The 27,848-nt window shown below is 41.8% G+C and overlaps 1 protein-coding gene across 4 annotated transcripts; it reads right to left on the bottom strand.

Annotated features, from left to right (window-relative positions):
- Positions 1–654: 654 nt before the first annotated feature.
- LOC106611514 (septin-6) lies at positions 655–27,426 on the bottom strand. Of its 4 annotated transcripts, XM_014211795.3 has the most exons (11): positions 27,327–27,426; positions 24,968–25,082; positions 22,802–22,997; positions 21,323–21,509; positions 19,035–19,196; positions 16,559–16,655; positions 15,771–15,939; positions 12,065–12,197; positions 11,678–11,868; positions 8,657–8,705; positions 3,949–5,102 (listed from the first exon to the last, which is right to left on the bottom strand). In XM_014211795.3, the coding sequence occupies exons 1-10, from the start codon at positions 27,354–27,356 to the stop codon at positions 8,702–8,704; spliced, it is 1,284 nt and encodes a 427-aa protein (XP_014067270.1). In that variant the 5' UTR covers positions 27,357–27,426; the 3' UTR covers positions 3,949–5,102; positions 8,657–8,701. The 4 variants fall into 4 exon arrangements, with proteins under 4 accessions (XP_014067269.1, XP_014067267.1, XP_014067270.1 ...); XM_014211794.3 differs by lacking the exons at positions 3,949–5,102; positions 8,657–8,705 and adding an exon at positions 655–2,277; XM_014211792.3 differs by lacking the exons at positions 3,949–5,102; positions 8,657–8,705 and adding an exon at positions 655–3,035.
- Positions 27,427–27,848: the final 422 nt, after the last annotated feature.

Here is a 27,848-nt window from a genome sequence, read left to right on the forward strand (position 1 = left end):
TAGCATGTTTCAGCATGATAATGCACAGCCCCATGTCGCAAGGATCTGTACACAATTCCTGGAAGCTGAAAATGTCATAGTTCTTCCATGGCCTGCATACTCACCAGACATGTCACCCATTGAGAATGTTTGGGATGCTCTGGATCGACGTGTGTGACAGCTTGTTCCAGTTCCTGCCAATATCCAGAAACTTCGCACAGCCATTGAAGAGGCCATCAACAGCCCGATCAACTCTATGCGAAAGATGAGGCATGGTGGTCACACCAGATACTGACTGGTTTTCTGATCGACACCCCAACATTTCTTTTAAGGTATCTGTGACCAACAGATGCATATCTGTATTCCCAGTCATGTGAAATCCATAGATTAGGGCCTGATGAATTTATTTCAATAGACTGATTTCCTTATATGAACTGTAACTCAGTAAAATCTTAGAAATTGTTTTATGTGGCATTTATGTGGCTAATATTTTTTGAAAAATCATAGGTTTTACCCCCTCCCCCCATTAACCAGAAGGGGGCAGTCTTCCTCTTCACTTTTATAGTGCACAAAAAAATGTGGGTTCATTTTAATAAGTGAATATACTCTATAACCTGTCCTCAATGTTTATTATTTGCACAACTAAGTCATTTGGCATAAAAAACAAATACACACTTTATCATCATAATTTTATTGAAAATTTACATAAATGGAATCAAACTACAATCACATATTTTATCATTAATTTGTGGTGTGGACAGGTAATTGACTAGGAGGGGTGATTATGGCAGATGCTAGTAAAATGTATGACAATTTCTTATAACCAAAATGTAACTTTACACAGAGAGAAGAGTCACGTCCAAAGGTCATATTTCATAAACAGGTCTCCACTTCCATACACAAAATATATCCTTATAAATTATACAAATGCATGAGTATCTATCTGTATCTAGAATTCAACTCCATCTCATTGTAATATTTGGCAATATGGGTGCCGGAAATTGTGGAGAGGGGTATAACTGCACATAACAACTAGTAATAAACAAGATAAAACTGGTCCAAACAATAGAGCATCAAATGTGAAAGAGTGCAAAACGGAACTGTTAGGGGAGAAAGTACAATGGGGAGCATAAGGTCAAGATCACAGAGGTGATGAAATAAAAAAAAGAGCATAAGACATGCAAAATACGGAATAGACTGATGGTAGTTAAAGCACAATGCGTAAAGGGCATTAAATGTGACCTACATGGTATTTCAGCATGGAAAAGGTGTTTTCACTAAATAAGTGCTTGACATGAACATGTCTTTGGCTCTTCTAAGTTCCAATGAAACAACCGATGCAGTGAACAAAGAATACTGTATTTATTTGGATCGCAATTGTCCTATGGTTTTTAAATCCGTATTGACAAAAGTTTCTACTACTCACACGCAAGACGTCACACTATCAATCACCAATTGAATATGTCGGGTTTATCAGTGCTTTATTGAGATCTGGGTTGTGCTATTTGTATTCATAGGGGCTCCCGAGTGGTGCATCAGTCTAAGGCCCTGCATCTCAGTGCTAGAGGTGTCACTACAGACCCTGGTTCAATTCCAGGCTGTATCACAATTGGCCGTGACTGGGAGTCACATAGGGCGGCGCACAATTGGCCCAGCATCGTCCGGGTTAGGCTATGGCCGGGGTAGGCCGTCATTGTAAATAAACATTTGTTCTTAACTGACTTGCCTAGTTAAATAAAAAAAATCATAACCCCTTTTGAGTGATGAGCACATTAATAGGCTATTTGGAATAGTAATGGTTATTTCAAAACAGAGTCCTTCTCAAAATGGACTGAATATATGATTGAACATTATTACATAAAGACTTTCTTAAAATGTACTGTCAATTAAGTTCTGATAGTTTTATGCAAAATATAAATTCATCCAGAGCCTTGGCTCTGCCACATATGGTATGATGAAACTATTTGTTTAATGTTTTTCTCTTGAACAACTGTTTAGAATCCTACCTGAGCACCTGAACAAAGCTTTGTTCACTCATACACCAAGACAGATCTGCAAAAATATTATCAGTGAAGGACTCCCACTTGCCAAAGTGTACCTTGATTAGGTGGCAAAAGGTAAACTATCCAAAAAATACCATGTGAAGTCCACATACGGCCATGTTCAACAAAGCAGATGAGATGGAAGTTAAAAAAGGTTGATGCAGTGAGAAAAGACAGGAAGAGGAAATGGGTGCTTAGTTCTTGTTGAAGCTGCAATCCCCTCTTCAGACAGGTGGCCAAGACAGATTAAAAGAAGCTAGAGAGAAAGGAGACAAATGCAAGGTTACAAGAGATGCCCAAGCAGCCAGGGAGAGCAACAGTGCCTATCAGAAGGATTACTGACATTTTGGGAAGGAAGACAGTACGTATTTGGGTTTTCCTAACGCATGTATAGTTGCTACTGTACTTCAAATGACACTAACTCTGTTACAAATGCAATGTCTGTGTGGTAAGCTAAAAAAAACTACTCATATAATACAATACTACAGTACTTGAGCTGACCAATTCACTTTGAGCATAATACAGATTTAAAACATTGAATAAATTGCTTATGAGAACTGCTTGCAGCAGATATTATGTCCTCTGTAAATACAAAAAAAGGTATTCAGTGTCAGTTAATAAATCAAACAGACAATCTTAAACCTAATAATGATGTAAAAACTACCAAGAAGTGCACAACAAAAACAGTCCAGAAAATATCTATCCCTACAGAAGCAAAAAGCAAATGGTGATATTAGTCAGTCAGCACAGCAAGAACACGACATGACAAAAAAGCATAACCATATGCAAAAGACAGATTTAGCCACAGAGTGAGCACATAGAGCAGCAATGAAATACAGATAGGGGTATCCTTTTGTTAATACATAAAGCAGATGAATGTTTGTTTTTTTTTAACCCAGAAGGGTGGGTTCACAATGCCTCTCCTCAGCCTTGGGGTACCCGCTACCCACAAAGCCTGGTCCCTTAGCAAAGCTTGAGGGTGGAAGCACCTACTCAGTGCAGAGCCAGGGATTACTGCAAAGGAAAGGTAAATACACACAGAGCAGTGAGCAGGGGAACTAAAGCACAGTATGTATGAATGACCACACACTAAGGCACACCCTGCCAACCCATAGAGCTTAGGACAACAGTTCCCCAGAGACATTGAGACAAAGAGCAATTTGAGAAGGGATTGTGAGAAGTTGTAAACCATACCTACTACACCACTATACAAGAATGTGTAAGTACGTAAGCGACTCATTTCAATACATTTAGACGAAAACGAAATACCTATATCTGTGGACATTTGACTCATCAGACCAACTGTCTGACCTGTGTCATCATACAAAGGCATGTGGGTTATATTGAGCAAGGACACAGACATATTTGTGGAAAGTGGTGTGGGGGTTCTTAGAAATATTTTTCTGATAAACAACATCCTGTCCTCAAGATACAGATGTGAAGGAAGTGGAGTTGAAAATAAAAACCAACAATCTCATTGGCGCTCACACTCATCTGCGAAACAAAGGAATGTTCCAATCCTGTTTCTCTAGGAGGAATGGAGAACGACTACTGGCTCTGTTCAGACAAAAACAGTGCTGAATACTAACTTGCCATTTATGCACCTAACTTAAATGCTCATGCGTGTTCTATTGACTTCCAAGGCATGATTAATAAGAAAGTCCAAGTTAGAATCCAGCCCTACGAATTCAGGTTTGCAGACAATTTTCCTCTGTAAGGAGAGTTGTTTTGACAATAACAATGGCGTGATATCTCAAAGCCCTTGAAGGAGTTAAGTATCTAGACCAAACCAAGTGTTTTCAACTGTAATCAGAATCTATGTGAAACCCTTGTATCCTCACATTTGCAGAACCCACTCACATACTGTACGTTTAAAATACTGCTTCATTATGCATTTCATACACAATAATCGTGGCCACAGTTGAAATATTTGGTAAAATTCACGCTTTATTTCCTTTGGATATGAAGTATTTTTGTGTAACACTGATACAAGTGTAATACTGATCCCTACATTTTTGTTATTTGTTTAAAATGTGCTTTTATATATATACACACATATATAATATATATATATATATATATATATATATATATATATATATATATATATATATATATATCAAAAAGTCACAATTGCACTAGAAATATACAAAATCATATTTGTGTAAAATGTCAAAAGCTAACAAGTATGCAGATAACATAAAGTATATTATAAACAATGAGGTATGGCAAAGAGATGACAAGCACGAATATCTTCACATGCACCAGGCTGAGATGAAATAACATCAGCGGTTCACTAGTAACACTCACTGTCTTGATAGCCTCAGCGCCAGTTTGTTTGCGCTATGCCAACTAACTGTCACTGATAGTCATGCAATGTTTGGAGTAGGCAAAAAGCACCAACAGATCTGGGACCAGGCTACTCTCTTGATGGGCGGTGGACAACATGCCCTCATTTAAAACATACTACGATTTTGTCTTCATTTTCAATAATTGTGCATTGTGTGCCAATACGATGTCAGTGCACATCTTCATTATCTAAAACTACTGGAGTGGTTTAGGATACCGCTGGAGTGAGTAGAATAGTGGTAGTATGAAACATGGACGTGAATATGTTGCCCCTGCCAAGTATATGCAATGAGCACGGATTACATGCCACACACACACACCACTCGATTGGTCAGACCATAGCTGATGTGCGTTTCACCTTAGCCTCCACAAACTCCTGCCCGTCAAAACAGTAGTTGCGCATGTTAAAGTTAAAAGCACACTCAGTCATGCGGAACAGGCTAACAACAAAAAAAGAATGTCTACCTTCCAACATAAAAAAAAAAACATCAGGCAAACGCAGAATGATGGCTTGTAAAAAACGTAAAAAACAAGCATGCATTCGAGTCAAGGATTCCCATTCACAGTAATGGCTGGATTCTTCCTCAGAGCAGGGGCATGTGTGGGGGTTGGAATGGGGGGAAAGGAGGAGGACAGGAGGGCACAGAGAACAGCATGGCACTGCCAAGGATGGGGTGAAAACTCATTCACAGCTGGCTGAGGGAGGAAGCACTTTTCTACAGGAATCCTGAACTGGAAATAGAGAGAAGGACCATTACGCGTTAACAACACTAGTAGACATACTTTTTAATCAAATGACAGAATCATTCATGTTATTGGTCAAATGTAATGTCGGAAGGAACATGTGTTAAGGTTGTTACTGTTAATAAGACTTATGAGTGTATGGAGGTGGGGAGATTTAGAGTATATGTTGAAAGAACGTTTATTTGGTATGCTAAAGAGCTAACACACCAACTCAGTGGCCTTGTGGTAAGAGCTTCCACCCTGAGATTAGAAGGTTTGGAGTTCCCGTCCGAGTCATACCTAGGACTGTAAAAATGGGACCCGATACGTCTCTGCTTGACACTCAGCATTAAGGAGATATATTGGAGGTAAGGCCCTGCGATAAACTAGCGTCCTGTCCAGGGGGTCTGCTTGTACGTCAAGCTGCCTCACGCTACAGTCACAGGAGATAGGCTCCTGCTCCTATTAACCATCCAGGCCTTGTGTAAGGCTACTTACTTAATGGACTAACACAGATGTAAATGTTAACCATGGTAAATCGTCTAGTGTAAATAAATAAATATAAACGTTGCTATCTAGCAACATTTCTGTTTCCGAGATTAACTAGGGAGGGATACATGATTATTACAAACTAGATCATTTATCCTGAATTGACTATTATAAAGTTCACCGATCCATTCTGAAGTTGCTCATACAGGGCCTTAGAAAAATGCAGTGTCTCTCTATGGTTGATTGTCTGTTCATTTCACACTGCTCATTTCCTGTGAACGTTGTCCAGTGACACAGCAACGCTGAGACCGCACGCTGTTTTTCATCACATTTAACTAAAGTCTTGGAAGATGAGCCAGCCCAGGAGCAGCAGTTTACGGATCGCAAGACAGATGTCTTCCTTTCCCACCCTCTATGGCTGAATCTGTACAAAAAGTGTAGCTCTCATTTAACAAAAAAATGGAATCATCAAAGAGCTAGGCATCAAATAACTGAAGGATCAAGAAAAAAATGCTATAAAAAAATCCCCATACACAAGACTTGGCTCTAAGGCGGAACGGCGCACTAGTGCGATCCTGCAGTTTCTGCTGGGCTCTGAATGCTCTTTGTGTAGTGTGTAGGCAGGGCCGGACCACAAAAGCAGATTGTTGTGGTTTCAGAGGGCAGATGGGTCAGCACATCAGACAGAGGCTAATAAACTTGCTGATTTAATTTCAAACTCTTTTAGAGGCTGGCACAGGCACAGCCTACCACAGGATATGACCCACTTCTGCAGCAGTGATGTCATCTTCAGCTAAGCCGTGGGTGGATACAGACATTAATAAAATGTACGAACACAAATGTCATAGGATTTGTTACAAAGATTTGTTGTATTGAATTAGTATCAGACCTGATTTCAAATACTGTTTTAAATATCTCAAATACATTCGAATAAGTATTCAGATATATTTTATTTGAAAAGAAAAGTTGAATATTTTAATGTACAATACATGACTAAAAGTACGTGGACACCTGCTCGTTGAACATCTCATTCCACAATCATGGGCATTAATATGGAGTTGGTCCAACCTTTACTGCTATAACAGCCTCCACTGTTCTGGGAAGGCTTTCCACTAGATGTTGGAACATTTCTGGTGGGACTTGCTTCCATTCAGCAACAAGAGCATTTGCGAGGTCAGGCACTGATGTTGGGCGATTAGGCCTGGCTCGCAGTCGGCGTTCCAATTCATCTCAAATGTGTTTGATGGGGTTGAGGTCAGGGCTCTGTGCAGGCCAGTCAAGGTCTTCCACACCGATCTCAACAAACCAATTCTGTATGGACCTTGCTTTGTTCAGGGGGGGAATTGTCATGCGGAAACAGGAAAGGGCCTTCCCGAAACTGTTGCCACAAAATTGGGAGCACAGAATGTTATTGTATGCTGCAGCATTAAGATTTCCCTTCGCTGGAATTAAGGGGGCAAGCCGAACCATGAAAAACAACCCCAGACCATTATTCCTCCTCCGCCAAACTTGCAACACTCACTACCGAGTTCCAAACTGCCTCTGGAAGCAATGTCAGCACAAGAACTGTTCGTCGGGAGTGTCATGAAATGGGTTTCCATGGCCGAGCAGCCGTGGAGTCCAAGCCTAAGGTCACCATGTGCAATTCCAAGCGCTGGCTGGAGTGGTGTAAAGCTCGCCGCCATTGGACTCTGGAGCAGTGGAAATGCATTCTCTGGAGTGATGAATCATGTGTCACCATCTGGCAGTCCGTCAGACGAATGTGGGTTTGGCGGATGCCAGGAGAACGCTACCTGCCCCAATGCATAGTGCCAGCTGTGGGGCGGCATGTAGCCTAGTGGTTAGAGCGTTGGGCCAGTAACCAAAAGGTTGCTAGATCGAATCCCTGAGCTAACAAGGTACAAATCTGTAATTCTGCTCTGAACAAGGCAGTTAACTGGTCCTAGGCTGTCATTGTAAATAAGAATTTGTTCTTAACTGACTTGCCTAGTCAAATAAAGGAAAAATAAAAATAAATAAACTGTAAAGTTTGGTGGAGGAGGAACAATGGTCTGGGGCTGTTTTTCATGGTTCGGGCTAGGCTCGTTAGTTCCAGTGAAGGGAAATCTTAACGCTACAGTGACATTCTAGACAATTCTGTGCATCCAACTTTGTGGCAACAGTTTGATACTGCCATCCCACATTGGTTATGAAAATGTATAACACTCCAAAATATACCGTAACCCTAAAGATCTTTATTTATTAAAGTTAGACATCTTTCCTGTTTTAGCATGACAATGCCCCCGTGCACAAAATCAGGTCCTTACAGAAATGGTTTCGAGATCTTTACTGGCCTGCACAGAGCCCTGACCTCAACCCCATCGAAAACCTTTGGGCTGAATTGGAACGGCGACTGTGAGCCAGGTCTAATCGCCCAACATCAGTGCCCGAGCTCACTAATGCTCTTGTTGCTGAATGGAAGCAAGTCCCACCATCAATGTTCCAACATCAAGTGAAAAGCCATCCCAGAAGAGTGGAGGCTGTTATAGCAGCAAAGGTTGGACCAACTATTAAGGCCCATGATTTTGGAATGAGATGTTCAACGAGAAGCTGTCCACATACTTTTAGTCATGTAGTGTATTTGAAAATACTCTCAAAAACTATTTGGTTGACTATTTTTATTATATATTTTTTTACAAATAATTCAAATACTGAAATAAAAGTATTTGTTTTGGGCTATGTATTTTAAAATACTCAAATACACAGACAAAAGTATTTGAAATACCAAATAAACAAATACACATGTATTTGAACCCAGGTCTGATTACTATAAAATGTAAACTAATATGTTTTGAAAGTAGGCCTACTGTACAGATGTTGCCTGCATTTCTAACAGCTACTAAAAGTTAAAATACTGTTACTTAAATACATTTTAAAAAGTAATTACATTTAAGGACTTCCTTGTCCTTCTCATTTAAGTTCAAATATGAGTTTAACTGACATTTGATTTACATGTTGTTTTTTTTTTTTGTATTTAAATAGATGTGCTTTTTGTCATTGGTTACCAGGGGAACAGTTGCGTGAGCAAGCCTTACCAGGACAAGATGTCTCATGCAGCATGCAGCAAGTGGGGGGAGGAGTTAACTGTAAAACAGCATGGATGCAACATAGGTGACACATGGACTCATGGGAGACATATGGTGCATTCAAGACAACTCGGAACCTCGGAATTAAAATGTACATATTTTATGGGTGTAGAGCATTCTATTGATTGATTCAGATATTTTCCAAGTGGGAAACTCGGCCCTTATCTTTCTACAACAAGTTTCCAAGTTGGACATTTCTGAGTTTCCGAGTGGTCTTAAACACGGCAACACATACACATTCTCCATGTCACATCTACACCACTCATTAAAGCATGCCATGCTCATGTCCTTTGGTGACTGAATAAAACATTGTTTTGTAGCCCAAGCTATCAACAGGATTATGTTTTGAACAAGATAAGGAAATAGATAGGCCAAGTTTGGGATCCAAAGGTTTAGCAAATGAGGAAGTACTAACTAGCATTCATAGGGCCGGTTTCTGAGACAAGACTAAGCTAGGCTTTTTAGTCCAGGTCAATGCTTAATCTGTGTCCGGGAAACTGGCCAATAATGTTTTGATCAGTAACCCAGCAACATTAAGTGAAAGGGAGGAGGAAAAACTACAGAGTTTAGAGATAGCAGAGAGAAATGACAGAAGAACTGTAAAGAAAATAATTTAGAATTAAAAAAAATAACCTTTCTCAGTGCAAGTGTCTTCATCCTTTCTAACAGGGCAGGTGGCAGGGCTCGCATCAGTTTGAATAAACAACCAGGAGTGATTACCAACATGTAGGGACCCACGACAACAACCTCTCTAACTGTCAACACGGCCCTACTACTGTAGCCCGATACTACAGGTAAAACAAAACGTCACAATTACTGAACCAACATTCCTATGTGATATAGACCTATACCAGCAGTCTCACTAGCCTGGGGTCAATACAATCAGATTACTGTAATACCAAATCTAATCTAGATGAATCTGGTTGACGTTGAGGTCCAGAGAAGGGTTCAGGATATTACTAGCTACAGTACTCTGTATAATAAAGGTGAATAGAAAACAATGTAAAATCCTAGTAAAGTGACAGCGATCCTAATCTCTGGTGCATGTGTGTGTTCATTTTGGAGGAGAAAAATAGCAAGTCCACCTCTGTACCATAGTTATGAAGGCATGAGAGCAAACGCTTGCTAAACTGCTAAACTAAGCCTTAGGGAGCGTCTATTCATCTATTGCTCCTCCATTTCAATGTAATCAGAGCCAGCTACGTTGGTTATCGCTAATCCATTAGACTAGGGAGAGAAACCACTCAGTGCTTGGTGACATTAATGGGACAAGCCAAAGTGGTGGTCAGGAAAAGAGTTCCTAGAAATGCATCGACATAAGGCAAATGAAAACTTTGATCAATGACTTTGTCATTTGTTTACGTGTGGTGTGTGCCAGGCCTCTTCATACCTGAGGTGCGGCTGATGCAACAGTGTACAGTGTCGTGCACCAGTAAAGTGGTCCACATGCATACAACATTTATATTTTGATTAGTCCATCTTCTATATCACCAGATGTACAGTGGCAAGAAAAAGCATGTGAACACTTTGGAATTACCTGGATTTCTGCATAAATTGGTCATAAAATTGTATCTGATCTTCATCTAGGTCACAACAACAGACAAACAGACAAATGATGAATACATCATTTAAACATTCACAGTGTATGTTGGAAAAAATATGTGAACCCCTAGGCTAATGACTTCTCCAAAAGCTAATTGGAGTCAGGAGTCAGCTAACCTGGAGTCCAATCAATGAGATGAGATTGGAGATGTTGGTTAGAGCTGCCCTGACCTATAAAAAACACTCACAAAATTTGAGTTTGCTATTCACAAGAAGCATTGTCTGATGTGACCCATGCCTCGAACAGAAGACCTAAGATTAAAAACTGTTGACTTGCATAAAGCTGGAAAGGCCATCTGTAAGGCTATCTGTCCGCCAACTGAAGCTCAACAGAAGTTGGGTGATACAACATGACAACGACCCAAAACACAGAAGTAAATGAACAACAGAATGGCTTGAAAAGAAGAAAATACACCTTCTGGAGTGGTGGCCCAGTCAAAAGTCCTGACCTCAACCAGATTGAGACGCTGTGACATGACCTCAAGAGAGCGGTTCAAACCAGACATCCCAAGAATAATGCTGAACTGAAACAGTTTTGTAAAGACCGTACAGACCGTTGTGCAGGTCTGATCCGCAACTACAGAAAATGTTTGGTTGAGGTTATTGCTGCCAAAGGAGGGTCAACCAGTTATTAAATCTAAGGGTTCACATTCTTTTCCCACCCTGCACTGTGAATGTTTACACAGTGCGTTCAATAAAGACATGAAAACGTATAATTGTTTGTGTGTTATTAGTTTAAGCTGACTGTGTTTGTCTATTGTTGTGACTCAGATAACATTTTATTACCAATTTATGCAGAAATCCAGGTATTTCCAAAGGGTTCACATACTTTTTCTTGCCACTGTGCATACATGGGATAGGGAGGGACAATAATACATTTACTCATTATTTTGAGAAAAAAAAATATTTAGATGGCATCTATTCTAAGTAGAATTAATGACCTAGTGTTTCCCGTATTATTGTTTGGGCGGACACCTCTCATTTTGGTTAATGAGGCCCTAAATGTTGATTTGGGGGCCTTTGCCCCCTACCTGGAAAACGATCCAGGGGAAACACTATAGTGACAATTTATCCAGTTGTTCTTTGATCCTCCTAGATCAGGTTGTAACATCCAGACAACTCTGGTCCAGTATACCTAAGGAATCCTCAAGGATAGCTGGGTTGTGTTCATTAGGGCACGCAACAGAAAACGTGTTAAAACGTTTCGCAATGGAACATGAAAATTTGCGTTTCTCATTTGACAGGTCAAGGTAGTCTCTCCCCGTTTCGTGACGTTATCTTCTGTTTGGGTGCCTAATGAAAATGACCCTGAACACCTATACCTGCTGTGTGAGGAGGAGGGAGTTGAACGTGGAAAGAGATACTTACTTTTTCCTCTCCTTGTCCCTCTTGAGTGTGGTGGAGCCCCCTGCCTGCTGGGCCTGGGACTGCAGGAGCTCGGCGGCCGTCTTTTTCTGCTTGAAGCCGTTGAGCTCGTCATCCAGGGATTTCTTCTTGTCCTCCAGCTTCTTCTTCTCATCCTGGTGCAGCTTCTTGAGCCGGTCAAACTTCTCGTGCAGCTGTGTGGCGAGGGAGAAAACTCACATCTTAGAAACTCATTTAGAAGGTGTGATAACTGTAGCTTTGAGTACAAATAGAGATGTGGCACATGTAACCCTAGTTCTTGTGAGGTTGGTAGGATTGGTGATGATGTGGCAGAATTAAAGCATTTAATTGGTAATGGAGAAACATTCCTGTACACACACAAACACGCACCTCTTTCTCGGCCTCCTTCAGTTCGGCTTCCTTTTCCTTGACTCTTTGGACGAACATCTGCCTCATCTCCTCCTCCTTCTTCTGCAGGTCACCCATGAACTCGTTCCTCTTGGCCTCGTACGTCTCCTGCAGACTGGGGTCCACACAGGAAGAGGAAATTCAGAAATGAAGTCATACTAATGAGTCATATACAGTGCGTTCGGAAAGTATTCATACCCCTTGACCTTTTCCACATTTTGTTAGGTTACAGCCTTATACTAAAACTGATTAAAATCCATTTTCCCCTCATCAATCCACACACAATACCCCATAATGACAAACAAAAAACGGTTTTTTTTTTTTGAAATGTTTGCTAATTCATTAAAAAAAAACAGAAATATCACATTTACATAAGTATTCAGACCCTTTACTCAGTACTTTGTTGAAGCACCTTTGGCAGCAATTTCAGCCTCGAGTCTTCTTGGGTATGACGCTACAAGCTTGGCACACCTGTATTTGGGGAGTTTCTTCCATTCTTCTCTGCAGATCCTCTCAAGCTCTGTCAGGTTGGATGGGGAGTGTTGCTGCACAGCTATTTTCAGGCCTCTTCAGAGATTTTCAATCGGGTTCAAGTCCTGTCTCTGGCTGGGCCACTCAAGGACATTCAGAGACTTGTCCCGAAGCCACTCCTGCGTTGTCTTGGCTGTGTGCTTAGGGTCGTTGTCCTGTTGGAAGGTGAACGCTTGCCCCAGTCTGAGGTCCTGAGCGCATTGGAGCAGGTTTTCATCAAGGATTTCTCTCGACCCTGACTAGTCTCCCAGTCCCTTGTGCTGAAAAACATCCCCACAGCATGATGCTGCCACCACCACCATGCTTCACCGTAGGGATGGTGCCACATTTCCTTGGCATTCAGGCCAAAGAGTTCAATCTTTGTTTCATCATACCAGAGAATCTTGTTTCTCATGGTCTGAGAGTCTTTAGGTGCGTTTTGGCAAACTCCAAGCGGGCTGTCATGTGCCTTTTACTGAGGAGTGGCTTCCGTCTGGCCACTCTACCATAAAGGCCTAATTGGTGGAATGCTGCAGAGATGGTTGTCCTTCTGGAAGGTTCTCCCATCTCCACAGAGGAACTCTAGTCAGATTGACCAGACCGATTGCTCAGTTTGGCCGGGAGGCCAGCTCTAAGAAGAGTCTTGGTGCTTCCAAACTTCTTCCATTTAAGAATGATGGAAGCCACTGTGTTCTTGGGGACCTTAAAAGCAGCAGAAATGTTTTGGTACCCTTCCCCAGATCTGTGCCTCGACACAATCCTGTCTCTGAGCTCTAAGGACAATTCCTTCAACCTCATGGCTTAGTTTTTGCTCTGACATGCACTGTCAACTGTGGGACCGTATATAGACAGGTGTGTGCCTTTCCAAATCATGTCCAAACAATTGAATTTACCACAGGTGGACTGCAATCAAGTTGTAGAAACATCTCAAGGATGATCCATGGAAACAGGATGCACCTCAGCTCAATACTTATGTAAATAAGGTATCTGTTTTTTGTTTTTAATATATTAGCTAAAATTAATGGAAACCTGTTTCGCTTCGTCATTATGTGTGTGTGTGTGTGTGTGTGTGTGTAGATTGCTGAATAAATGGTTTTATTTAATCAATTTTAGAATAAGGCTGTAACATAACAAAATGTGGAAAAAGTCAAGGGGTCTGAATACTTTCCGAAGGTACTGTATGTTAGTACTATGTCCCTACATTCACATTACAGTGAATTACATCAGACTGTAATGTCTCAGCCTCCAGTATTTATGCTGCAGTAGTTTATGTGTCGGGGGGCTAGGGTCAGTCTGTTACATCTGGAGTATTTCTCTTGTCTTATCCGGTGTCCTGTGTGAATTTAAATATGCTCTCTCTAATTCTCTCTTTCTCTCTTTCTTTCTTTCTCTCGGAGGACCTGAGCCCTAGGACCATGCCTCAGGACTACCTGGCATGATGACTCCTTGCTGTCCCCAGTCCACCTGGCCGTGCTGCTGCTCCAGTTTCAACTGTTCTGACCTGTTCACCGGACATGCTTGTTGCACCCTCGACAACTACTATGATTATTATTATTTGACCATGCTGGTCATTTATGAACATTTTAACATCTTGACCATGTTCTGTTATAATATCCACCCGGCACAGCCAGAAGAGGACTGGCCACCCCTCATAGCCTGGTTCCTCTCTAGGTTTCTTCCTAGGTTTTTGGCCTTTCAAGGGAGTTTTTCCTAGGGAGTTTTTCCTAGCCACCGTGCTTCTTTCACATGCAATGCTTGCTGTTTGGGGTTTTAGGCTGGGTTTCTGTACAGCACTTTGAGATATCAGCTGATGTACGAAGGGCTATATAAATACATTTGATTTGATTTGTAATTGAAATCAGAATGCAAAAAGTGGTTGTGATTAACTAAGGGGGTGGTAGGAAGTGGAAAGTAGTGATTCCAAAGTTTCAACCATTGTTAGAACCCCTTTCACTCGTGGGAATTGGCCTATATGGATAGGGCTACATTTAAATGTTTCTTACAGAAGAAATATGGAACGCATATGTATAACCATGGTGGCAATTAAAAGGGAACAGTTTGGAAATTCTGGGGAAATTATTAGACAAAAAGTGAGGACACAACAATTCACCTGTTGATTTTATGTGCATTTAACATTTACTGTACTTTTCGCCACATTTGTTGATAACAAAATCTGAAAATACTCTGATAAGAATATTCTTAGAAAATTTGGGGTAGGTGCAACATAAGACAAAAAAATGACACGGATTGGAGTGAGAGATTTAAGTAATGTTTCCAAGCGGCCACACACCTCTCAAAGCGTGCACAGTTCCTAAGTAATTTCAACAATGCACTTTTATGACTCAAAGAAGAGTTTTTTGAGCTCTCCTAGCTGTGCCGCTGAGGAACTACAGTAAGCACACTCGTAGTTGTTTTGTTTGGAACACAGCCCTGCCCCGCCTTTACACAATTACTGTTGTTGTTTACACAATCCAAAAATGGTCCATTATAAATCGCAAACTGTCCATTCTGAATACGATCTTACAGTGTTAGGCTTCACAAGGCAATTCAGAGAAGCAGATGGTAATTTTGGTGCGCATGGAATGGAATCATGAGTGCTTTCAGATGCTTGTAACTGTACATCAAACATAGTGATTAACATAGTGATCCTATATATTACATGGGTTTTATGATATGGAAATGTGGAGTGCACATTTGGACTCACGGGTGTTTTGCTTGCTTGTATAACATCAAAGCAGTATTTATTATATTCCTCAATGTCTCATCTTTCAAAATACATTTGAGTCCTTTAATTTAAAGCTTTTCCCTCACTCACTCAGACAACAAAACATTAGCAAAAGTCGCCCAATTATCAGGAGGGATGGGGGCAACTTCTTGTCGCGTGCGGTGCTCAAGTTCAGAAAGGCTGTCAGTCAAAACCCACACAGATCTGTGAAGTGGAGACCCTGAGCTCTGACATCATGTATAGCATGTTACGGTACATCCACTGCGTTCCAATTTAGGTGCTTATCAGTATCCAAATCTGCCATTTTCAACCCGAATACAGGTACAAGTGTAAAGAGCTACATCCATGACAGGAAGTGTGCAGGGTGGAGAATTGTGACGCAGTCTCGGAAGGATGTAGGGAGGAAAGAGAAAACAGGAAATAAGGAGGAAATATGAAGGGAAACAGCCGCACCTGAAGGGTTTGCAGTCGGGGTCCGTGTCCTTGAATCCCATCTCCTCCAGCTTGCAGCGGCGGTAGAGCTCATAGTGGCGCGTGTGTGTCTGCTCCCGCAGGTCCTCCATGTTTACCCGGATCAGCATCTCCCGCAGCTTCACAAAGTCACAGTGGTTCTCATTCTCCACTGCCGACAACACACACACACGCGCACACAGACACACACGCCCCATAGAGTGAACTGACTAGAGTGTGGAGCAAAACGTCAGAGACAGCATCGGGCCAGCACTATTGTATTTGTGTTCCATGTGAGGACAGGGCTAGGTGTAGTTCATACTAACCCCCCACGTATCCACAGACAGCCTAAACCGACATATGTACGAGCACAACATAGGAAACCAAATAACGAGACATTTCACATTTACATTCCTATGGTAAGTCAGTAACTTTCTCTGATAATTGTCACAGGTTTCACAATCTACCACTTTTCAAGCATTATTGACTTGTGAGAAAAATCAATAAATCCATAGAATCCTCAAAAAGTTCTGACATGGGATTCGTTTTTTTCCCCCATCTAAGTGACATGACTCAAGCAACAGCTGCTATAGGTTATACATTTATGCAAGAGTGGAGCTATGTAGCGTTAAATAGACAAACATGAATGAGATGACATAAGCAGCAGTGATGGCTTCCCTCTTGACGGTATGAATGCAGTTGTTTAGGAAGTTAGGGCGGAATGAGTGGGAGGGAAATGTTGGCGGGAGGATCCCCCTACCATTTCCTCTGTGATACGTGACCTAGCTTACCCTGCACCGTTCCCCAGGGGTACTGCCGCGCTTTCACCATCTTGTTGCCGATCTTTACTTCCTCCGTGCTTCCCACAACGGCAAACGGCAAATGGCCCTGCAGAGCCGTAGTGGAGAAAGGATTCACTCTATTACATAACTCCATTATTTATTTGTTTAGATTTGGATAAATTGGAGCATATCTCTTGACAGGCCAACCAATTGCAGAGTGAACCAGTTACAAACTGAATTACACGTTGACATGTCATGTTAGGCCTAAAATGGCAAAATCATATACAGTGCTGCTTGAAAGTATGTGAACCCTACAGGGCTGGTCATTATTTTGCTATAAAATATTAAAATAAACATAAAATCCTTATCTAAACCCCAATTCGTAATAAAGACATTGCAAGTAAATGACAGAAACAAAAAAAGGATATATTTTCATTGATTATTTAACAAAAGTGGTTTATTTAACAGAAACTCAAATTTGATGTGTGCAAAAATGTGAACCCCTTTAGTCAATAGCTTGTGGCACCTCCATTAGCAGCGATAACTTGGAGTAAACGTCTCCTATAGGCAGTAAAAACATGTTATAGCCTCGCTACTGTATATAGCCTCTCTACTGTTATTTTTCACTGTCTTTTTTTACTGTTGTTTTTATTTAATTACTTACCTATTGTTCACCTAATACCTTTTTTGCGCTGTTGGTTAGAGCCTGTAAGTAAGCATTTCACTGTAAGGTCTACACCTGTTGTATTCGGCGCACGTGACAAATACACTTTGATTTGATTTTGAGGGATTTTTGCTCACTCCTTACAGAACTCAGCCAATTGAGTGAGTTTTGAGGAGTGTCTGGCATGAACTGCCCGCTTCAGCACCTCGATTGGATTTAGGTAAATTCTTTGGTAAATTTGTTGTCTTGTTGGAAGACCCCACTTTTCGGCCCAGCTTTAGCTTCTTGACTGATGGCCTGACGTTCTGTTCAAGAATCTCAGAATTTAAGAACCTCAGAATTCATGGTTCCCTTAATGATGGAGTCGTCCAGGTCCAGAGGAGGAAAAGCAGCCCCAGATCTTGACATTCGCATCACCATGCTTAACTGCTGGGATAAGGTTATTTTGGTAGTAGGCTGTGTTGGGTTTTTTCCAAACATAGCAGTGTTGATTGTGACCAAAAAGGTCATTTTGGACTCATCGGTACAGAGAATGGACTTCCAGAAACCTTCAGGTTTGTCCAGATGCTCTCTGCAGAGGCTTCTTCCTAGCAACCCTCCCATGAATGGCATTTGGATTCAGTGTTCTTATTATTATTGAAGCATGCAGTTACCCGAGATGCAGCAAGGGAGGTCTGCACATCTCTACATGTTATGTTTGGGTTTGCTTTTACCTGGGTTTGCTTCACCTGATGTATTATTGTTCTTGTGGCTCTTGGGGATATTTTGGAAGGGTGTCCACTTCTAGGCTGAGTTGCTGTCATGTTAAAGGCTCTCCATTTGTAAATGATTTGCAGAACAGTGGACTGATGGAGCTCAAATCTTTTTGAGATGATTTTATAGTCTTCCCCTTGCACGGGGGGGGGGGGGTTCACACATACTTTCAAGCAGCACTGTACGTTCGTTCCCTACATCCAACAAGAATAGCTCATTTTCATAGACAGGGAGTGCTTCTCACTGCAGTCGGGTTGTTTACCTTTCTGCCAGTGTTAGCGTCGTCGTAAGAACAGAGGGCGAGAGCCTCGAGCTAACTGTCAAACGCAAATCTGTTGGGGTCTGCTCAGTGCTCAGTCAGAAGCATTGGCATTCTCTATTCGCTTGTCACTCGTCATTGTCCGCTCATTTGGCCCTGTTGTCAGAGAGCTAGCTGACTGTCCTACACTGTCCCCTCCCCGTGTGGACACAAATGGTGCTCGTATCCTGCTCTAGTGCTGCATGTTGTTTTAGTGTTCTGAGAATTAACTGAATAAATGACCCAGAACTCATAGTGAAAGGATTCTCACATGAGGGGTACAGATACACAACCATATCTACTGTATTTGTCCACTAAATTCTATGTATATTGTTTTCTAATTATTATTATATATATATTTTTTTTAACTAGGCAAATCAGTTAAGAACAAATTCTTATTTACAATGACGGCCTAGCCCAGCCAAACCCGGACGACGGTGGACCAATTGTGCGCCGCCCTATGGGACTCCCAATCACGGCCGGATGTGCTCCAGCCTGGACTCGAACCAGGGACTGCAGTGACGCCTCTTGCACTGAGGTGCCGTGCCTAAGACCACTGCGCCACTCGGGAGCCCAAATGTGCCTGTCCTCACAAAAATATCTTCCATGAAAACAGACAATCAAGTATCGTATCATATGATATTTCTCCCTAATCAAACCTTGTCAGTCACACTTATACTTCTCAACTATAACTATTAAGTCTGTATTGATAAAACTTGCTGAAATGTTACTGAACTAAAATGAGCGGCATCAGAGAAGGGTTAGCTTACGTTCATGGTGGAGTTGATCTCTGCCACCGTCTCGTCGTCGGTGGGGAACTGGTAGATCTGAACGCCGTTGCTGACCAGCTCACTGGTGATCTTGATCTTGAACTTGGTCAGCTCGCTCTTGGAGATAGCGTCAGATTTGGCAATGATGGGGATGATGTTGACCTTTCATTTGAGGAGATTAAATTAGATTCTAAAACGTTATTAGGCTATCTGCTGATGAGGAAATTATGTGTGCTGCATGTATACAAAACAATCCATCAAAATACATACAAATAACACAGATCTTGTTATACCTTACGGACTTGCATCAAGATAAAAACATACTGAATCACAATTATTTTGAAGACACAATGACAAGGTGCAAGCAAATAATGCCTATACTTTGGGATATAGCCAAATAAAAGATTGGCTTTGAGGCTCATGGCAAATGCAATTTACAACACTATACTTTCACCAGGACAAAACAACAACTGAAACTAAATTGTTTAAATTGGGTCTACTTTCCCAACAGAAGCCATGAATAATTATATTTCATACAAAACCTGTCTCAGCTCCACACATTAATGGTTGGTTTCCCAGATAAAGATGAAGCCTAGTCCTGGACTAAAAGCCCTTTGATGGAGCTTCTCCACTGAGAATTATTTTAAGTATAGGAATAAGATGATTCTATAATAAGCACATACAGTGCATTCAGAAAGTATTAAGACCCCATCACTTTTTCCACATTTTGTTACGTTACAGCCTTATTCTAAAATTGATTAAATAGTCCCCCCCCCCCCTCATTTATCTACACACAATACCCAATAATGACAAAGCAAAAACAGGTTTTTAGAAATGTTTTCTAATTTATATAAAAAAATGTAAACTGAAATCACATTTACATGCGAGCATCTCCTATGCAGCCAGGTCATCACAGCTAGCTAGCTAAACCTCCTGAGACAAGTGGGGAAACATCTGGCCAAGACAGGATATGAATAGACCCTGAGATATGGGTCTTCCCTCCCTTCCTAATGTTTCTCTGGATGCCTTGGTCAAAAGCAGGGATATCATCTAGCTGGATACGAAAACAAAAAAAATGTAGCTTGTCTTTTTATATCTGTACACCTCTAGTCTCTACTAGCTTCAGGGATGTTTGTGCATTTTCGATTCGGGCTTATCTATGTGCATTTCTGACATAATCAGAGCTTGGAACGAAAGTAGAGAATTTTGGCAGCGCAGAGCAGTAAAAGCATTTACCAGAGAGAGTAGTGAGAGAGAGTAGTAGTAGTGAACCTCCAACGCATGCTCCATCTCGTGAAGAGCTCTCCATACACATTGTTAATGATGAGAGCCTACTGATCCAGCTAACTCAGAAGAAACACTTCCTCCAGCCCCCATGTTTGGTGCAAACAGAAGCAGAACATGAAGAGAGAGGGAGGGAAGAGATACAGTAGATCCAAATATCCGCTTTAAATGGAGCCCACAGGACTGGAGAAGCACAAGGAGGCAGGGGGGTCTTTATCAAACACCCACCCACCACCACTTGTTGCGAATAAACTCAAGAGACACTGCACTTCCTCCTGCACAACCAACTTTTTTTTCACTCAGTTTTGGCCGGACTCAAACGCCATCCAGTAGCACTAGTCCTTTGAGGGCTTCACAGTCGCTAGTAGCAATGATGCTTGGCTGATGCTAAGGGCCGTGTGATGTATACACAGGGAGGCTTCTGCTCTGGATCAAAGATCACACTGTTGTGAGAGGTGGGTAGGGTACAGCTGTTCTGGCAAAAACACTGAGGAGCCCCTTTCTCCGAAATCCAGGAAGTCTCTATGCAAATAGGGCTTTTTGGGGTGGCATTAGGAAAACAGGGTGAGCAGTCACCGTGACGACCAAGGGCCTGCATTTCAAGGCTGACCTACATCGACGCTGTCACAGGACAGGAGCGCATCTGTGAGCGTGCAAAGTGTGTGGAAGAGTTTATGAGCCACCCTCATCTTGAGGCTAGAGAACTTTCTCTTTCCCACCTGCATTTTATAAATAGCTATGACAAAAATATGACCCTTCAACTGAGATTACCATCATATTAGGGAGACTGCTTTTCACGTGACACTTCAAATCAGCAGAGTTCAATGAATGGATCGCGTAATATGGTAATTTAGCAGATATCTTGAGCCAAAGCGACTTACAGAAAAGCCAACATTGACAGTGACACATATAGACCAACTTAGTTTACTATATCTGGCCCATGCAGGAATTGAACCCATTGACCCATTGGAATCATAGTGTAATTAGCTAGCTTTGCAGCTCACCTTGCTGTCCAGTTTCTTCATAGTTACCAGGTCCAGGGACTTGAGGGAGTGTCCGGTGGGCGCGATGAAGTACAGGCAGGCGTGGATGCGTGTGTCGTGGTAGCTATGTAGCGTGCGCTTGATTTTCAGCTCCTCCTGCAGATAGGCCTCGAACTGGGTGTCGATAAACTCAACAATAGACTTGTAGCTGAGGAGAGAAAAACATAAGTGTTACTAATGTGTTATAAACGCATGATAAACAGGTAATAAGGAAACTAGGTTTATGACAGCGGAGCACCAAAAAGAGAAAGTATCTTACTATTGTCTATGAAGGATTCAAGGGTAGCTATACCTTTGCCTTTTTAAAAATGTCTCACTCAAAATGAAGACAGTTCCACCACCTTATATCAGAAGGTGTTGTAAAGCATCTCTTAAGTGAGAGTTTGTTCTTTTTGTTCTTTAATCCCAGAGTGTAGTCAGTGGGAGGTAGCTAGCTCGCTAAGTGAGTACAGCTCAGCTCCCTATAAAGAACCTGCTGATCCCTCATTCAGCTGAGCTGGGTCTCATTAGCTGGGAGTCATCAGGCAGAACTTGGTGGTGGAAGATATTTGGGAGCTCACGGATCAGGGAGAGGCATCAAAGGCATACCACCGCCAATGAAGTGGAAGGTGCACCGCACATACGAAGGAGAGATGGAACCTCTGATTAAACACAGGTCTAACCCCTGCCCTCCAACACACCTCCTCCCACCTCCACTCCCCCTCATAAGAAGCTAGCCGAATGGCTGCTCATATAACTGGCCTTATCTTTGTGATGGATGGCGCTAACTGCTAGCCCTTAGCTCACATTCATCCATCCACCATTTGATACTGATGTGAAGCAGTGTGAACCTGGCGCTCACATGACATCATCCATCCTTTCTCTCTGTGATCTCTCATGACGAGGAATGAGGATCACATGACAGGAGGGCGAGAGAGTGGAGACAATTAGATCCCATGTTGACTAGAATGTTTCCATCAGGGGAGAAAGTGACAGGTAGAGTAGTCCTCCCTTTCCCACGGACAAAACACTGTATGGTTTAGCCCTGAAGACTCCTGGCTCAAGTCTCAGACTATCGATATTTCTATTGTGTTTCAATAAGGTACGGGAGAGGGATAATACAAGTGGAATAAGTGGTACCTAATGTTCTACCAGACTCCAGAGGGGGTGACCTGAAGTCCACACTTCATAGGGGGCATCTCAAGCATGCACAATTAATGAGTGACATTCACAAACTACCACTGCCGTGAAAGATAACATATTCTTGGTAGTGGTATAGAAACATGAGGATCGTATTCATCAGTTTTCTTCTGTTTTGTGCCTAATGAATGTGACTCATAAGTTCTTGTACAATCTAAACATCTCTTAGACACATGAAGAGGAACCTGGGGCTCTCTTACCAAAGTCATACACACACACACACACGTTATATTCATGTTGATCTACGTCATTGTCTCTCACCTGTCCTCTTTGTTAATCTGGTCTCCGAAGCCCACAGTGTTGACCACGGTCAGCTTGAGGCGCACGTTGCTCTCTTGGAGCTCGTATGTGTTGGACTTGAGCTGCACGCCCGGCTGGTTGTGCTGGGTGGGCTCGCCCTCGAACTTGGTGTTGAACAGGGTGTCCATAAGAGTGGACTTGCCCAGGCCCGTTTCCCCTAAAACACACACCTTCAGTTAATTCACTATTGTGTCCTTTCAATTTGTGGACTCTGTATCTGGAGTTTGAGTTCGTGTGAGACAGTTGTACTAAGCTCATTGGGCATTTATAAGCTATATTCTTCAATAATCAATGGGTTTAGGCTACAGTATATCATTATTGGAAATGACCATTAAACAGCAGAGAATATCCCAGATTGGGCCATTGTCAGAATAAATGTGGGCTTAAAAGGCACATTACATACTGTGCATGCATACTGTACATGACAGTATTTAAGTACTGTACATCCCTGTTGAAAAGACTGCAGTTCTACAATCTGGACTGGGGGCTGCAGAGCAGATCTCTCTATGCCACCAGAATGTTAATTATATGGACACTTCCCATTTTTCACAGCTTCATACATTTTCCGTGTGAACCCCTCTGGCTTCTCTGCTTCTTTTGGCAGGAGAGGAGCTTTCCAATGGAATAAAAAAGATATGCCGAAGAAACGTCTAATATCTTGGGTGCCTGTAAGAGTAAGTAGGGCAGCGCTTCAACAAGCTAATCCTATGTTCACTATGGTTGATATCTGGAGCAGACCATGGCAAAAAAAAGGGCAGCATGGGTCTGAGTCACGGATGTCCTGATGCGTTCTGACAAACTCATACTGTTCAAAGCTATCAGAGTCAAGTGAGTCAGCCGCCTTCCTCTCCCAGTGCCAGAAAATCTTTTGGGTCAAAAGTAGTAGTAGTGCGCTATATAGGGTGCCATTTGGGATGCAGGCCTATTTATGTTCATCTGACCCCACATATACACATGGAGCACGCGGAGGACTGCCAACGGTAGTAGTCTTCTATTCACAGCGCATCAGGGTTTCACTCAGTGCACACTAAATAGTAAAAGGGGGATAGTATGGAGCAGCACAGTGCCTGTGTCTGAGAGAGAGCGTCCACCTCAGGTCTCTCATCACCCTTATAGAAACTTCTCAGCGCTGAACTAAGCTATGAGCATCTCACTTTGGTAGGGGCCCATGCTGAACCCCATGCTAAAGATTGGGCCCTGACATCCAATGGTTCACATTTGAATGTACCAGCATTTTAAAAATCAAACTTCCGTGAAGAAAAACTGCAGTCGTTATGAATCCAAATGGGGCTGTACTACCGCTGATTTTTTTTTTTTTTGCTCTCGATTCAGTTCTTGCTGTTTTGTTTAGACCACAACCACATGCCTCCGGATCGCATTTCTGGGGCTTTAAGCTGTAGGTCTGTGCAGTTTACAACTGTTTTGCTTTCTCTGACTTTAGAGTAGGCTGTAATAATAGAGGATCGTTCGGCTTCTAGCATTGCTTTGGAATGTTTTGATTGCCACCGATAGCTTTCAAGTAATTCAGAGTGTGTAAAAATGGAGAGGGGATTGTATTCTCTGTTTCCTACGTTCAACAAAATTTACAAAATGTACCATTTGGTTTAAACATATAAATCAAAATAAGGCTAAAAGACGACAGGCATAACCAGACCATTTCACCGTAATAGATCTATATGACAACTCTATCTGTCAATGATGCCCAAATACCATTCAGCTAAGTTATATACCAGCTCAAAATGAGGCCTAGGGCATCCGAATTTAATTCTGAAATACTGTAACAGACAGACACTAATATAGGGAGTGAAATAAACATGCATGTCTGTTGTCTATTGCTTTGAAATTACTGGGGGGAGACGCGGAATTACACTTGACTGGAATCATTTTAGGGGCTTCATTTCTACCCCAAGTCCCAGACAATAGCTTGACTGACTGAAGATGAATTAGCTACGGTAATCAGAGTTGACTGCTGACCAGTGAGAAGCAACCAAAGTGGGTCAAAGACAGAATGAATTGGGTTTACATCTGCAGTGGAAACGCCTGACATAGGCCTACATTGCGGCGGAGAAGGGCTCCCATTTTGCCTTGAGGAGAAGAAAAGGGAGGTTTTACGCACGACACACTCACCGACACAGAGGATGTTGAAGCAGAAGCCGTGGTTGACAGACTTGTTGACCAGCTGGTCGGGCATGCTATCAAAGCCGACATGGCCGGCTAGAGGGACGGCACGAGCACCTTCTCCCTAAAGACAAAAGAATGATTTTGAAATTAGAAACACTGAGTAAAGATGTGTAATTAATCATTAACCGCCGGGTATAATGGTAGATGCATATGAAACAGGGGTGGTATGGTTAAGGCTATCGTAACTTAGGCTGACCATAATATTATTATTTCACTTCAGTTTACACATTTCATGCAGGACCAGACTACACTGAAATATGACATTTCAAACATTCACTTCCACAACTACTGGTAGTGCAGTTTTTAAGGCACAAACTGAAGTGTTAACCATAGCTACAATCTTCTATGGTTTAAGCTACAATTCAGCTTTTTTTGCCAGACACATTCCATTGTATTCTATGAAGATAACTCCTCAGCTAATTTCTCTGGTACTCTAGCTGTGATACACTTCCTGTTTCCTGCTAACATATTTGCATACAGCACAGTCTAGACCGTTGAAACCACAATGTCCATATATGGAAAGTAAAACAGCACATTTTAAGAGGTACAGACTGTACAGGTGTTGAAAACAAACCATGCACAGTAGAACGATGGCATGTTTGTGTGAGAGTAACAATTCTATGTTATAAATGTATCATAACAAATGACCCAACTTGATACAGGAGGGCATGGAATCCTCCTGTTTCAGACCTGGCCTTAAATTCATAAGGGTCTAATATGGATATGAATGTGTGTGTATGTGTGTATGTGTTTGTATATGTGTCTGTTTTTGGTGTTACTATCCTTGTAAGGACCAGAAGTTGGCACAAGGATCGTAAAAACAAGGAACATTCAGACAAGTAGGAACATTTCACCGGTCCCCACAAGGAAGAAGGCTGTAGGCTTAGGGTTACAATTAGGGTTTGGGTTAAAATGAAGGTTAGGGGTTAGGTTTTGGGGTTTGGTCCCCACAAGGACAGTAAAACAAATGTGTGTGTGCGTGAAGGAAGTTGCATCATCACACATTCTCTGCTTCTAGAACTGCACAGGATGGTTATGTGAGCAGGAATGCAAGGAATTTAGATTACATGGAACTGCCAAGAGTGCCCTCAATAGTGACTTAACTGAAGCAACCCCACCACTAAAAAGCCTAAATGTTTTGAAAATATATTGTGGCTTTGAGGCAGACTGCAAAATCCGCTCAGTTAAAATGGGAGAGGTTGAAAATAGTTCAGCAGACTGGGGTAAACAGTTGTCAATTGTATAGTTAGAATTCTGTTGAAACAGCTGAAAGGCTATTAGTTAAACAGATGGTTTTTCTTGACTAAACAAACACTCCTCAGCTGGCCTACATGTGCAGCATTCCCAAACCCAAGGCCTACTTGGGATCAAAGACACATCTACGTTGCACAATGACATAATGCTTGTTGTTCTCGTCCATTCATTGATACATTTCGGTTGAATTAACGGCACACAAAACGGAAAGGCGATTTACGTTAGCCTACCAATCGAGCCCAAAGGCCGGAAGATGGCGATATTTGATCCGGTATTGATGGTCTAAACGACTCAACATCGCCATCTGCCGGACGTCGGGCTACTACCAATCCTTCTCCCGGTGACTTTTCAAGCCTACTGACTCTCACATTCTGAAATTAATTCAACCCCTTTTGATGAATCCACATTACCATCGTTATTATTTAGGTGTATAGTATACACAAATATGAATCATTCCCACTCAGTTGTACCCTATATGATTCGTGTTGCACGTCAGACAACGCCCAGCAAATAAAGTAACGGGGCTGACAGGACCAGAAACAACGCGATAGGCTAACTTACTAACAGAATCGAACCCACGATAGACGGCGGATATGCATGAAATTTGAAATGTCCAGAATAAAATACATAGTCACAATATCCTTAAATAGCATATCAATGTGAAGTATATACAGATTTAATAGCGAAATTATGAGGATACTGGATCGCAACGTTAACCATAAAAGCGAACGCATGCGTGTAGAATGCAGACTATCGAATGTTCCCAATAATTAGTATTTTAATAAATCATGCGGTTACGTAATGAGCGATATTTATCTAGATGCATTGTATCATTACGATAATAACGTTGTAATAGAGGTAATTTGATATCGAGTTAGCCTATAAAAAACGGTGCAACAACCATGGCGAGTGGGGCTTTCCACCGATATCTATCCATGCCGTTTGAGTTAAATTCACCCAATACTTATCAAAATGAATAATTTTAGCAAGCTATAACGGTGCCCTAGCCAAAAAAAAAAACTAGAAAATCCTCCTTAATTATAGTACTCACCGCTTGCCGAGCTATTTCAGTGGCCGCCATGGTTATTTTTTTATGAAGACCCTATGTAGGAAGCTGCACTACTATTCTGCTAGCAACACTACCAATGACGTCACTTTCCTATGGTAATGATGAAACGTTCAAAATAAAAGCCCGCATTTCAAAACATTGCAAGGTGGATAACTCATTCAAAATATATAACATTTTAATCAATGTCGATTTTAATTGTGTTTATAAGCAAACGCAAGAAGAAATGTATGGGGGGGGGGGGGGGGGGGACGTATGTTCAGACTGAATTGTAGTCAATATGGGCTTAAAGTAAAAAATAAAAAAAAACAATTCTTTATGCTGATGTGAAAGTGGGGTTGGGAGTACCCAGTTGGGTCTGTAGAATCTATATATGGTGTAATTTCATGGGACACTGAACAATACGGAGTGTTGATGGCCTTTTACTACACCATTCCATATGCTACAACACAAATCACTGTATATGAACTACATATTGGCTTATAGTGAAAAAACTCTTATTTGTTC

This window comes from Salmo salar, chromosome 09, assembly GCF_965601325.2.
Source record: "Salmo salar chromosome 09, fSalSal1, whole genome shotgun sequence".
Taxonomy (NCBI): Eukaryota; Metazoa; Chordata; class Actinopteri; order Salmoniformes; family Salmonidae; genus Salmo; species Salmo salar.

What these genes read in the sequence shown, in the direction of transcription:
- LOC106611514 (XM_014211792.3), bottom strand. Translation starts at nt 27,356, where the DNA reads ATGGCGGCCACTGAAATAGCTCGGCAAGCG. An exon ending in CTGAAATAGCTCGGCAAGCG is followed by an intron (nt 25,083 to 27,326) that starts GTGAGTACTATA and finishes TTTTGTCTTTAG; the next exon opens with GGAGAAGGTGCTCGTGCCGT. An exon ending in CCCGACTGCAAACCCTTCAG is followed by an intron (nt 12,198 to 15,770) that starts GTGCGGCTGTTT and finishes TGTGGACCCCAG; the next exon opens with TCTGCAGGAGACGTACGAGG.